Source organism: Triticum urartu, chromosome 3A (genome assembly GCF_056163025.1).
Source record: "Triticum urartu cultivar PI428250 chromosome 3A, HENAU_Tu73, whole genome shotgun sequence".
In the NCBI taxonomy this organism is placed as follows: Eukaryota; Viridiplantae; Streptophyta; class Magnoliopsida; order Poales; family Poaceae; genus Triticum; species Triticum urartu.
Genome location: NC_141875.1, coordinates 33947230 through 33961804, shown reverse-complemented (window position 1 = coordinate 33961804; position 14575 = coordinate 33947230). Strand labels below are relative to the sequence as shown.

Sequence of the window (14575 nt, the reverse complement as noted above, 5' to 3'; positions counted from 1 at the left end):
AATCCCTCTCCCCAAAAGAACCCTAGAACAGGGCAAAGACCACCGGAGAGGGCCTCAGGCCTCGCCGGCAAAGAGTGTCGCCGTAAGGCCGCGCCGACCCTCTCGATCTCGACGCGCATCGGCAAGCCGAGGCGTCGGATGAAGGTACCACCCCTCACGGGGCAAAGTAAAAGCTCAAAGTTGGCACCACAGCCACGCCGTTCGACAGCGGCGCGCTTCCGCTAAGGGAAACGCGCCACTGGCGAAGGGGAGGCAACGACGCCGTCGGAGTAAATCTCTCTCTCCCTCTGTTGGAGTGGAGATGGAGAAGACAAAAACGGGAAGGGGAAAGAGGACCGGGTGGCCGCGGCGGCATGAACTCGCCGTCGCTAGCGCGACGTCGGCCGAAACCTCCCTGCGGGGAAGGAAGAGAGGCGCGGCTCCCCGTCGCCGGCGGCAGGACCGGCCGGTGGACGACGCGAACGGCGTAGGGAGAGTGGGCGCAGCCGGGCCTGGTCCTTTCTGCCATAGTAGGTGGAGAAAAGGAAAGGGGAACGGAAAGGAGGCGCTGGCGCGGCGCGGTGGCTCTAGCCCCCGTCGCCGGCGGCCGGGCTGGACGGCCGGTGGCCGAGCCTTGTTTCCTCCGCCGTCGGGAGAGACTGAGCGAGCAGAGAAACAGATCGAGTAGAGAGTGGGGGCGCTAGGGTTGGACTGGGATCGGACTCTCTGTTTTGTTCCAGCGAAATCAGCGGACAACCGTCGATCGTGATGGACGGTCCAGATGAAAACCCTAGTCTCCCACTGGCCTTTTGGGCCGAAAGTGACCGCGGACTAGGCCGAAAGACAGAGCGGCTGGGCCGGCTAGCGCGGCGCGGCGAGCCGAGTAGGCCCGCGGGGCAACGGCTGTTTGAGGCTTTTTCCTTTTAATGTTTTCTGTCCAGTTTTGGGCAGATTCAAAAGTCTTGTTTTTTGTTTTCTATGCAATACATATTTCCAGCGAAATTTATTGTTTAGAAAATATAGAAAGGTATAAAAGTCTTTGGAAATATAAAAAGAAAATTTCCAGAAAAAGAATTGTTCATGAATTTTTATTAAATAAGTTCATGAATTTTTTCATTTGATCAAAAAAAATTTCTGCAAATAATAAAAAGTTCATGATTTTATTCATGTTTTTCCGCTGTGGACAGAATTAATATTGCTCTTTTTCTTGAAAATAAAAGTTTAGAGAGATGTATTAAAAGAGCATGTTAAAGTTATAATTAGAATAAATATGTTTATGTTATTCTTATGACCAACGTTGTTAATAACATGACCATATTTTATTATTGAAATTAAAGGTGCATTTATTTCTAATATTTTTCCCAACGGTAATATAGATTTATTTGCATAGACAATTATATGTTTAATTTGACCAACGTTAGATTAATGCATATGATTGTTATATTGATGTCACTTAAATTGTGATTTTAGGAGGCTTTCACTTGATGAGTTGCCTAAAAGAAGTTCCGACACTCAGAGGTGACAACCACACTGAGTGGAGGAAGAAAGTTGAACTGGCATTTGTTTGTGCTGATCTGGACTGGGTTCTGGAAGAACCACAGTCGGTCAGACCTACAGAGCCAGTAAGAGGACTACTGAGGATGATGCTGCATGGGCTAAAAGGAAAGGGGATTATGCTCCTTTGGAGATGTCCTACATCATAGCCAACCAAAAGTGGGTCAATGCAAATAAAAAATGCATGGCCTTTATAAAGAATACCATTGAGAGCAACATTGTGGGCTCCGTTGCAGAGTGCACTTCAGCAGCTGAGTTGCTGACAAAGATAAAGAGCCAGTTCACTGGCTCTTCAAAGATATATGCCACTCAGGTGTTAAAACAACTTGTGACGGAACAGTACACAGGTGGTGGAATAAGAGAGCACATCTTGAGGATGAGCAATATGGCAGCAAAGTTAAAGCCTATGGATGAGGATCTGGAGATCAAACCAAAGCTCCTGGTCCACCTTGTCATGGCTTCACTGCCAAAGGAGTTTGAAACTTTTGTTGTGAATTATAATATGTCACCTGGAACATGGGACATAGAAAAGACAATTGCTATGTGTGTCCAAGAAGAGGACAGACTAAAAGCTTCACATGGTGGAACACTCAACTATGTGAAGGATCATAAGAAAAAAAAACTACAGTCAAAACAACAAAAGTTCTCCTTCAAAGCCACAAGGAAAAGCTCCCTATCAGCATCAGCGTCAGCAACAGTCTTTCCCAGTGGACAAAGACACTTGTCTCCACTGTAAGCAGACCGGGCATTACAAGAAAGACTGCCCTGTTTGGCTGAAGTCCTTAATGGCAAAGCAAGGTAACAACATTGTTTCCTTAGTAAATGAATCCTTGTACACACAGTTTTCGGAATCTACTTGGTGGATTGACTCAGGGGCAACTGTTCATGTTGCAAATTGTTTACAGGGATTCCATTCGACCCGGACTACGCTAAGAAGAGAAGGAGGCATTGAAGTAGCCAATGGAATAAAAGCAGAAGTTGAAGTTGTCGGCGACATCTCCTTGGAGTTAGCTGATGGATTCAAGCTTCTACTTAGAGATGTTCTTTATGTTCCTTCATGTAATAGAAACTTAATTAGCGTTTCATGTTTGGACAAAGAAAATTATGAGTGTTATTTTGGACATGGCAAGTGTGCCATCTGGTATAATATTGCTTATGTTGGTAATGCTTTACTACACGATGAGCTTTATTTGTTATCACTTCGTGAAAAAGTGCATTCCGTATGCAATGTGAATGAACATGTTTCCGCGTCGAATAAAGAACAAAAGAAAAGAAAGAGAACATTCGACTCATCGAAATTATGGCACTGTCGCTTGGGCCATATTTCGAAGGGGAGAATAGAAAGATTAGTCAAAAGTGAAATTCTTCCACAGTTAGAATTCTCAGACTTAGAACAATGTGTAGATTGCATTGAAGGAAAGTATATAAAACAAATCAAAAAAGGTGCAATCCATAGCTCAAGCACACTAGAAATCATCCACACCGACATTTGTGGACCATTTCCGGTGAAAAGTGTGGATGGATATGACTCGTTCATAACATTCACAGATGATTACTCTCGCTATGGTTATATTTATCCAATCAAAGAAAGATCTGAAGCATTGGATAAATTTAAAATATTCAAAGCTGAAGTTGAAAATCAGCATGATAAAAGAATAAAGATAGTAAGGCCCGACCGTGGGGGAGAGTACTACGGTCGGCACACTCCATATGGCCAAGTCCCTAGACCTTTTGCAAAGTTCTTACAGGAGACTGGCATAGTTGCCCAGTATTCAATGCTGGGTGAACCTCAGCAAAATGGAGTAGCTAAAAGGCGCAACCGTACACTTATGGATATGGTGCGCAGCATGATGAGTTATTCCAACTTGCCATTGGGATTATGGATGGAGGCGCTTAAAACCTCCATTCACATTCTCAATAGAGTACCAAGCAAGTCGGTGCCCAAAACACCGTACGAGCTATGGACAGGAAGGGTACCCTCCCTACAACACTTCAGGGTGTGGGGGTGCCCTGCTGAGGCCAAAATGTTTAATCCAAACATTGCAAAGTTAGATCCCAAAACAGTTAGTTGCCACTTCATTGGCTATCCAGACAGATCAAAAGGTTTTCGTTTCTACTGCCTAGACAGATATACAAAGTTTGTAGAAACAAGACATGCAGTCTTCTTTGAGGACGAAATGATGAGGGGGTGCATGCACCTAATCCGATGATTCAGGAGCCATTTTTCTCACTACCAGTTGCAACTCCACCCATGACAACCTTGGGGGTACACCCGGAACCTGTCCGTCAGGAGCCGACTGAACCCATTGTTGAGCATGAAAGGGAGGTGCAATAGCAAATTTTAGAAGAAGTGCCAGAAGTTGAGGCACAGAACGTGCCAGAAAATAAGGCCCTAAGAAGGTCTACAAGACCAAGAAAGTCAGCTATTTCTACTGACTTTAAAGTTTATAACACAGAAACGGTTCATATGGAAAAAAGATCCCACCTCATATGAAGAAGCCATGAGAAGCCCTCATTCATCGATGTGGATGAAGGCAATGGAAGACGAGATGAAATCGATGAGTTCCAAAGATGTTTGGGACTTAGAGAAAATTCCTAAAGAAGCCAAACAGTAGGCTGTAAATGGGTCTACAAAATTAAGTATGACTCTAAAGGGAATATAGAAAAGTATAAAGCACGACTCGTGGCAAAAGGATTTACACAAAGAGAAGGGATAGATTACAATGAGACATTTTCTCCAGTCTCATGTAAGGATTCCTTCAGAATCATAATGGCATTAGTTGCTCATTTTGATTTAGAATTACATCAAATGGATGTTAAGACGGCATTTCTGAATGGTGATTTAAAAGAAAATGTCTACATGAAATAGCCTAAGGGTTTTATCATGGAAGGCAAGGAAAATATGGGATGCCGCCTGAAGAAATCCATTTATGGATTAAGACAAGCCTCTCGGCAGTGGTATCTAAAGTTTAATCAAACGATTAAAAGTTTTGGATTTAAAGAAAATATTGGGGATAATTGCATTTATGCAAAGTTTAAAAATGGAAAATATATTTTCCTAATCTTGTATGTGGATGATATCCTGCTTGCTAGTAGTGATGTTAGTCTACTACAAGAAACAAAGAAATACTTATCCTCAAATTTTGACATAACAGATCTTGGTGAAGCATCATATGTTTTGGGCATAGAAATTCACCGAGATAGGAACAGTGGAGTCTTAGGACTATCGCATAAAGCATATTTAAAAAAGGTTCTTAAAAAGTATAATATGCATGCGAGTAAAGCCACGCCTGCTCCTATAGTCAAGGGCGATAGTTTTGGAAAATTCCAATGTCCCAAGAACCAATACGAGATCGATCAAATGAAAGCAGTACCATATGCTTCGGCAGTTGGCAGCTTATAGTATGCACAAGTGTGCACTCGCCCTGACTTAGCTTTATCACCGGGGTACTCGGTCGATATCAAGAGAATCCAGGTATGGAGCACTGGAAGATGGTAAAGAAAGCATTGCGTTATGCGCAAGGCACGAAGGACTACATGCTAATATACAGGAGAAGTGAATCTCTAGAGATAAAAGGGTATTGAGACACAGATTTTGCGGGGGACAGAGAAGATAGAAAATCCACGTCAGGATACGTCTTCACTCTCGCTGGGGGAGCTATTTCGTGGAAAAGCTCCAAACAGTCAATAGTTGCATCATCCACGATGTATGCAGAATTCATAGCATGCTTCGAAGCCACGGGGTAGGTGATATGGCTAAAGAAATTTGTACCCGACTTGAAAGTGGTAGATTGTATTCACAAGCCACTAAAGATGTACTGTGACAACCAACCCACAGTATTTTACGCTCACAACAACAAGTCGAGTAATGCTGCCAAAACAATAGAGATAAGGTATTATGTTGTGAAAGATAAAATCCAGGATCAAACTATAAGTCTCGAGCATATAAGGACAAAGGATATGCTTGCGGATCCGCTAACGAAAGGCTTACCACCCAATGTGTTCAAGGAACTCATAGCCGCGCATGGGTTTAAGGGAAAGCCTTATGATTCCTGGATAGGCCCAAAAGGAACCGAATTTGCTTCTGGTCATAACGTATGTTGTAGCTGTATGATTCTAACGGCAATTAAGCTGTAACGATGAAACATGCTCTATGTACCAATATGTGATGAAACAAATAAACTAGAAAGTATAAGCTTAAAAGTAAAAGTTGAGATCAAGGGGGAGAATGTTAGGTTGATCTCTCCACCGAGTGGGCTCAACGGCCCTTCGGGCCCTGAGCTATTCGCGCCCTGATCGGGGGCGCCCAACCGTTCTATGGTTGGTGGGCCCCTGTGACCTGCGATATATAAAGAGGTGGGGGCCGGGGCGCACGGTACGAGGTTCACCGTGCCGCCAGACTCCCCACCGATATCCCCTTCCGATCTAGGGCAATCGCAATGCTCACGGGAAGCACACCACCGCCGCCATCTCTGTCCACAGCGCCGCCGTCACCACACCTCCATGGCAGGAGCTGGATCGAGCTCATCTGCACCCAAGGAAGGTAGGTTACCGGAAAGATCTAGCCTACCTCGATCCATAGGATCTATCATAGATACATTAATTCAAGCTAGCTCCTTTTGCAGTTCTCTTGAGGTGTGTGTGCCTATATAAAGTTCCGGCATATATGAAGCGCATATTTTAGTTGCACTACTGTTGTATTTGTAATGTGTACATGCATTCAGTTTATTGTGTGTGCAACCACTGTCGAATGAGCTTGCTTAACTGCACGTGCATCAATGATATGTTTAGGAAAAGGAGGCACCGGGGAACGAGGGGAAACAACTTGCTCGGCAACAAGAACGACTTTATATTCGTTCCCAATGCCAAGGTCTCTGCTTCAAGTTAGAATGAGTAGTGTACCTACAGGCAGGATGTCAACGACCTACACAACATCCACGCTTGTGCTGGAGAGTGGGTCACCAATCCCGGCCTTGGCTTGATCAAGAGATAGGGCTGCCGCTACAAATACGATAGATTTCCACATAGGAAGGCTGGCTTGAAAAGGAATGGCGGCTTCTGCCGAGAACTTGACTTGGGTACTCTGTGCATCTTTTTCCTCTCCTATGTCCGTAATCTCTCTTCTTCCTTGAGATCCACTTGTAGTTATTAATTTGTTGCTAGAAAAATGGTGATGGGGTCAATATAGTACTGGGATCGTAGCATTTGGTATTCCGAGCTATAGATTCTCACCAAATTTCCACAATACCCCTGCCAAAACCCAACCAATTTTCTTACATTCCGTTCAATCGAAGCCACGGATTTTCGGAGTCCGACCAAGAGGGCAACGTATTACGGGCAGGTCCTCCTGATTTTGACCACAAGCTCGAGTGTTTATCTTTAGAGCCAAAGGCCAATTTATCTTTTCTAGTGTTTTTGGGCTTCTCGGGGATTTGTCAGGACAGAAAATACGGAATATTTACCGGACCTTGTGTACCCGATAAAATCATTCACGAACAGAGTCCCACTTCATCTATTCGCAAAAAAAAAGAGTCCCACTTCATCGGGAACAAATCGCAAAAGAAAGCTATGCGTAATGGCCATTGTTGGGGAAATATAAATGAGGTATGAACAAAATCATTTACTAACAGTTGAGAAAAAAAATCTTCCTTTGCAAGATGCAGGCACCATCCCCAGAATAACTCTCACGAAGCAAACCCGGCGAGCCGGATGGCTGGCTCAAGCGTGATAAGCAACGCGGTTGATGGCGAGCGGGCGCGCGTGCCTTGCGGTTGGTAGACGTCTATCCGGTCATCGCAAGCATCATCCGGATGGCCCTTTCGGACAACCTGTCACTCGCCAAACCCAGACAGGCACACGTGCGGGCCCGGCTAGCGCAACAGGACCAACTTGGCCGGGGCCAAAGGCCAACCATCATTCTGGATCATCCCTTGATGTTGTACGGACATAATCACTAGGAAACTATTCACAACAAACATCCTTGAAATAGTTTACTTAACTTCCTTCTTATACTCCCTCCGTCCAGGTGCATAAGCCAACTTAGGTTGCAATGCGACCAAGGCGAAGGAAAAAGCGAGAACTTAATGTTTATTTGCTAATTAATAGCATCACATGCAATGAACTCAGCACTGCATGTCGTGTTTGGTAGTCTCAAGTCATTGAAAGCATATACACCCGCATTTCTTATTGGTTGATTCCTTTATTTATGTCAAAAAAAAAGAAATGAGGTGAGAGTTAATGCACCGCACCTAAATGTTTTGGGATTATTTGGTTTCGTAAGGTGACTTATACACCTAGACCATGGGAGTAATTCGTTTAGCTTCTAGGTTGCCATTGATTTTTGCGCCAATTGGACCATTCGCAAGAAACAACTTTAAAATAATTCAGTTAACCTCCATCTTATATTTCAAATAGTTCGCTTACCTTACAGATTGCAGTTAGTCTCTACGCCAATTGATGCAATGGGTTGGTTAGTTAAGAGACAACACTAAGAGATAACTCATTGTACATGTATTTTTATTGTCATCTTTGAATTCAGGACTGGATTAAGACAAAGGCTAAGCCTATCAACCACCTCACAGGCCTGTACCAACCAAAAGCCACCACCTCACCATATAAAACCAATTTTATAACAAAATCATCCGTAGGTTTAGCATCTCTGGCGGGCAACAAAGGTCTATCAGTTGTGCTGGCGTGTGGACATGATGGCCGGCGCGGCAAACGGGCCGTCAAGCATCCCACGGGCCATGATCTTGTACGCCGCCTCCATCAAGTGCAGCCCATCCCACGACAAATACCTCGACGGGTCCGAGCACTCCACCGCCCCCGCGCGACCGGGGATCAAGACGGGGTAGCACGCGTCAAGCACCGTCTCGACGCCGAAAACATTCTCCGCCGGCTTGGTGACAAGGCTGAGCACCTCGCCATAGTAGTCGACGTAGGTGATGGAAACACCGGGATGGTAACTCCACCACGGGACCCGGTGTGGCGGAGAAGTGGGCGATGTAGTTGCCGGTGTCGATCAGAGAGTCACCGAAGCTGAATAGACGCTTGTAGCACCTGCTCTGCTTCTCCGGCGCACGCGACGCCACGATGGCCACAGACAGCGCAAGAAGAGCGGCCGCCACCACGAGCTTCCGAGGCAGAGACGACGCCTATGAAATCATGGTGGATGGATGGAAAGTAATTGTTTCGACCTCACTAGGTTCCGTCTTGATGCCCGGGCTTGTAGCTAGCTTTTATGATGAGGCCGATCTTGGATGACTGGCTATCTCGCGGCTCTAACATGTTTGAATCGGGCAGGCCGGATAAGCTTAGGCGACGTGTGTACGTGCGTCATCGGCCTCTTGCTTGCAATATAAAAGCCAGAGCCTTCAAATTTCATACAGTAAGCAGTATATCTTTTGATTTTTTTTTGAAAAGGGGGTTATCCCCTGCCTCTGCAACAGAACGATGCATACAACCATAATTATTAATGAGCAACAGGTTCAACACAAGTCTTCATGTCTCGAACAAAGAACAAAAAAGACTCACAAAGAGCTAAAAATAGTAACAGAAAAGCCATAACCGGTCACTGACAGAGGCCATGGCAACGTTGGCATGCCACGTAAGCATAATATGCATCTAGATATGGATGATGTGACCGTTTGCACGCGGGGACAAGTTGGATGACCACAATTCCGTATTTTTAAAGTTTTAGCACTAAACTGAACATCAAGCGCAAGTTCTATGACTTCCGGTGATATTAGCTCTTTTTTATAACCACTGATCAGGGGCGAGCCCATGTTGTGCCAGCAGGTAGCACAGGACACCGGGTAAAAAATGTGTTACGTTATACCTATAGAGCCCACGTACCCTGGGACACCCCTAATTTTTCTAGAGGGACACCCGTACAAGGCTCCACCCAGCACAACTCAAGTGCAGCCCAGCGCGTGACGAAGGCCCAGCCCAACCTGTCTAATGCGCGCAGTGGATCGATCAATCAATAGATCCATACGTGCTTTCCTATTCGTCCGCTCCACGCTGCGCTTTGTGCCGTTGACCTTTGGCTTTCGTCCGTATCCCCCCGTACGCCGTACTCGCCGCCTATCGCCATATCACGGTGAGTCGTCGAATCAGTGGAGAAAAGAAGGAACAGGTACGCTGCATCAGTCCCCAAACCCAATGTGGTCTGCCTCAGCCTCTTGCATATCCGGTTCTAATTATTTCTTTTTTTTCTCTAACCCTAGGGAATTAGGGCTACTGAATAAGACTAGAGATTTTGATTGTATTGGGTAATTCGACTATTTTAAATAATTTCGCACCGAGTGGAGACCAATATTGCAACACTCTAGGACGGCAGCACAATATCAAATAATTTTTATGTTACAACCGTGCAATTGCAATTCAAGTATTCTGTGTGTACACATGATTCATAGTTCTTTTCTTCCTTGCAAATTTTAATTGTTTGAATAAATTACAAATTTCAGGTGAAGCTCGGTTTATTGAAAGGTTTCTAAAAAAGAGGAGAACCTCAATGCAAGATGAAAATGTTGGTCTGTCATACGAACATAATCAGAATGATGTCTCTTTCCCGCCACCATTAGATGGACAAAGTAATTCCTCACCGCATGAACAGGATTAATGTCCCGCTCCGCCATCACCACATGGACAAAATAATGCCTCCAGATATGGAGTTCTGCCAATAATACAAGGAATTCATTTCAAGCTGAAGAAGAGATCAATTGGGAAGGAAAAAAAATTGATCGAGGTAAAAGGAGAAGCATTGATGAGTACCATCCAAATTAGCAAGATTTGGTAAGAAGGAAATATTTGGCCAATGGGCCTTCTCAACCTTGTACTTATTCTTAAGTGGATTGCTCTAATGATGTTATTGATTGGTTGCTTCAAGAATTTGATAATAGCTTCACGGAGAAAAATTCTGAACTGCTTGTTCACTCGGCGACTTTGAGCCCAAATGAATTATTTCGTGATTTCAACATAGTGCATTAGATGAGTCTTGCTAAATTTTATCCAAAATATTTTGATGATGGAGAACTCAGGGACCTTAGACATCACCTTCATCTTTACATTATTGTGTCCGAGCAAGATGATCGCTCCTCTGGTTTAAGTAATATTTGTGAGCTCTCTCAAAAAATGGAGACAATAAAACATGTTGTCTATCCCTTGGTTTATCAGACTTATTATTGCACAACTGTAATTAATATTTTTCTAAGTGGTTTTGCTTCTTTTGATTTGTAGGCAATCAAGATCTAGTGTTGCATTTTCTTGTCATCGGTTATACTTTATCCATAATCTGGACACTTTGGTTCTTCTTCAACGTTCAATTTCCTGCTATCAACTAATATTTCAAGTGAAACTCTTTATTTTAGATCTCTGGTAAGCATATTCAACGTTATATTGTATTCTTGGTATATTGTATTGTTATAAGTCTGTTACTTTTATCTATATAATTACATGACATCGACATATATGTGATAGAGATGGGACCCCGGGTCATTTTTGTTTTGGGTCCACCCCTGCCACTGATCATGATAAGTAAATGGTACTAGCGGTCTAAGAACTTACCTTGCGGGCGCACTTCAGTTATGATACTTGCAAACCGGAAAACCCCTTCATAAAACTTGTGTTGTGGGTGCAGTTTGGTCACACGGGCCATTTAAACCAGCCAGCCATCGGTTTTCTCTATTTTGCAGTCACATGCGGCGCATGTGACATCGGTTGAGCACCAAAACTGTAATATGGCGCTCACCAGAGTCCTTGGTTGGCCTTGATTTTTTACACCAAGGCCCTTGGCTTCGTAGGTAATTTTGTATCTGACCACTTAAGTGTTGTGACTCACGTTTTGCACCTGTTTTTTTCATCACAAAGGCCCCTACTGTCGTATATTGATGACCGCAGAGGATACACGACCAGAGAGTATCTTAGATTTTTGACCCAGACAGGTATGCATCGCCTGCCCTATTTTTTTGCACGTCTCCCTTCTTGTTTTGCTTATCACACCATTCACATTTTTTGAAGGATGTAACGAATTTTTTAAATATACGAGCAATTTTAGATACAGTGTGGACATTTTTCTAAATAAGTGATGAACATTTTTGAATATGTGGAGAATATAAACAGTTGGACTAGTAAACTTTTGACATAGTACCAGCTACACACTGCTTTTCATTTTCCGTTTTTCTTGTTTTTCATTTATTTTTTATACATGTACATTTTTCTCAAATTCATGGACATTTCTAAAACTTAATGGATTTAAAAATCAGCAAACAAATGTTTTACAATAATATATTATTTTAACCTGTCAAAAATGGGTTACTCATTTTTTAAGCTAATAGTTGCCTTTTTTTAACCGGTTTTTCTTCATATCGAGCAGTGCCGAATTTTTGTCGAGCAGAATCGGGAACTTTTGTGAAGCTTGGCCGAGCAGTCATTTTATCTTGGGTGGTTTGTGCAGTTTGGTCCTCAAACTCAGAAAGTGCTCGTTTAAGGTCCCTAAACGAGCTTATATGGTCCACCAACGGTCCTAAATACCACGGCACTCGGTCAAAAATATATTCTGGTGGCTGCAGGAATTTGAGTCAAATTTAAGCAGAACCAGAAACTTTTTTCAAACTTGGGGAACCAAACTTTTTCAACGAATACATTTTCGACAAATACATATGCTTGAAATGCAATGTACTAGAAAGAGCTAGAGTAGCCACTGCGGCCATCCAAATTAATATCAAGATACAAGTTTGAGTGCAGCACCCTATGTTGATCGATCACTTAGTTAATTTGTCGCCACTAGTGTAGTGGTGGGATGCTCTGCTCGTTCCTGAAGTAGTCGTGAGGATCCACCTTGCCCTTGGCCATGGCGAGCCTCTTGAAGTTGCCCTTGTAGTACTTGTCGCCCCAAACCTTAGCGGCCGTGTAGCTGGTGACGTTGCCCACAACGACGTTCCTGCCGAGGTCGAGGTCCCTGTAGTTCACGTACGCCTCCCTGGGGTTCTTGCTCACGTAGGGCGCCATGAAGGCGTAGAAGTCCTTGAGCCACCTGGTCTGCGCCGACCCGTCGGTGTCGGCGGACCAGAAGTTCATGTACTGGATGTTGTAGAGCACGCCGGCACGGTGCGGGAACGGCGTCGCCGACTCCGGGAGGCTGCCGATCTGACCGCCGTAGGGGTCCATGATCATGATCCCGGCGTCGGGCTTGACGAGCCAGGCGAAGATCTTCACCCACACGTCCCTGGCGATGGCCCGGTGGACGAAGTCGGAGGTGGCCTTGTTGAAGGTGTCCATGGAGGTGGTCCGGTTGAGGATGTCCTCCACGGTGGCGGTGCTGTCCAGGTAGATGTATGGCACGGACTGGATCCACGTCATCTCCCTGCAGTGCGCCCGGTTCAGGCGGAGCTCTGGGAAGCGGCCGCGCATCAATGGCAGCAGCGTGTCGCAGGTGCCCAGGTACATGGACTGGAACTCGGCCACCTGCTTCGACACGACCACCCTTATGAAGAGGTCTTCCGGGAGAGCCGGCGCGATTTCTTGCCATTTCGTTAGCATGTCGACGGCGCCCTCGTCGACGGACCTCGGGACGCGGAACATGGTCAGCTTGGGCGGGACGGCCACGAGCTTCACCTTCCACGACAGCACGATGCCGAAGCTCTCGCCGCCGCCGCCGCGGAGGGCCCAGAAGACGTCCCTCCCCATGGCCTGCTTGTCCATGAGCTTCCCGTTGGCGTCGACCAGCGTGGCGTCCAGCACGTGGTCGGCGGCCACGCCGTACTTGCGCAGCAGCATGCCGAACCCGCCGCCGCTGAGATGGCCGCCCAGACCGATCGTCGGGCACAGCCCCGCCGGGAAGGCCAGCCTGTCGCTCACCTTGGAGATGGCGTAGTAGAGCTCCCCGACCGTGGCGCCGGACTCCACCGTCGCGGTGGCCGCCTTCCCATTGACGCGCACGGAGCGGAGGTTGGCAAGGTCGACCACCGCGAACACCTCGGGCCGCTCGGACCGGAACGAGAGGCCCTCGTAGTCGTGCCCGCCGCTGCGCACGCGGATGCGCACGTCGTGCCGGCGGCCGCAGACAACGGCGGCCTGGACGTGGGAGGCGTTGATCGCTGTGACGATGCAGAGCGGCCGCACCGTGCTAGGCGTGAACAACCTGGGGTTCCGGATGGAGGACACCAGGACCGACGTAAACGATGGCGAGCTCTGGGTGTGCAGCAGAGGCTTGGGTATGGCTGCGGAGAGGCATTGGAGGAAGCCGTGGGAGGAAGCTAGGGAAGGGACGACGGATGCGTAGCAAGAGAGGAGGCCGAAGAGGAGCGCAAGAGCTAAGCTCCGAGACGAGGCCATTGCTTGTTTATTTTTTCTTCTTGGATGGAGTGCTCACCTTGCATGGTATCGAGCTCTACATATAGCCCTAGATTGCTCTCCAGCTGGCAGCTCTGTACATATTAATGTCGTGGTCAACTCTTAAGATGGTGACCGACGTGCGGTGAGTGATTGATCTAGGGCACGTCAAACAAGAGGGCGATGGGAACCGAACCCACAGGTTGAGCAGAACTAGAGTCGTCGGATCTGTCAAGCACTTCAAAATTTATACCGAGCATCCCGCAAAAAACAAATAAACATTTGTACCGAGCAGGAACGGCCAGTCGCTAGAACGCACCTCCAGGAACGCGCCCGGCGGAGATGGTTAGCAGCATGCGATCATGTCGCCTAACAGTCGACGCGCGCGAACTCCTCGAATTTCGCCCACATCCGATTAGGTACAAATGGCCTCCTGCCTAGGACCGGGAAGATGTGTCATTGCAGCCACCGTCGGGGAATAGGAACTAGTAGGAGATCCACTGTCGGTGTAGACCAGGGATCGAGAATCGTCGACCGGTCGTTATGCTATCGCCGCAGCTGCAATGGAATTTTCTTGGGGCCGTTGCAATGGTTCAGTTGCGATGGCTCCTGTGCCGGAAGGAGGCTAGCCTCCGTCACCGTCAGGCAGGCTTCGGCCGATGGTTTCCTCCGGCGACAGTGAGGCGATCAAGAAGGGAACGAGGTAAGG

General features: G+C 46.3%; 1 protein-coding gene and 1 pseudogene across 1 annotated transcript; one reads left to right on the top strand and one right to left on the bottom strand.

Annotated features, from left to right (window-relative positions):
* The first annotated feature begins 301 nt into the window (after positions 1 to 301).
* LOC147978214 (uncharacterized) lies at positions 302 to 2640 on the top strand (annotated as a pseudogene).
* Positions 2641 to 12115: 9475 nt separating this feature from the next.
* Positions 12116 to 13896, bottom strand: LOC125547782 (berberine bridge enzyme-like Cyn d 4). The gene has a single exon (XM_048711557.2). It carries the CDS (start codon positions 13867 to 13869, stop codon positions 12319 to 12321), a length of 1551 nt encoding a protein of 516 aa, XP_048567514.2. The 5' UTR covers positions 13870 to 13896; the 3' UTR covers positions 12116 to 12318.
* Between the last annotated feature and the right edge of the window lie 679 nt (positions 13897 to 14575).

Coding starts and splice junctions, on each gene's coding strand:
- LOC125547782 (XM_048711557.2), bottom strand. CDS start 13,869: ATGGCCTCGTCTCGGAGCTTAGCTCTTGCGCTCCTCTTCGGCCTCCTC.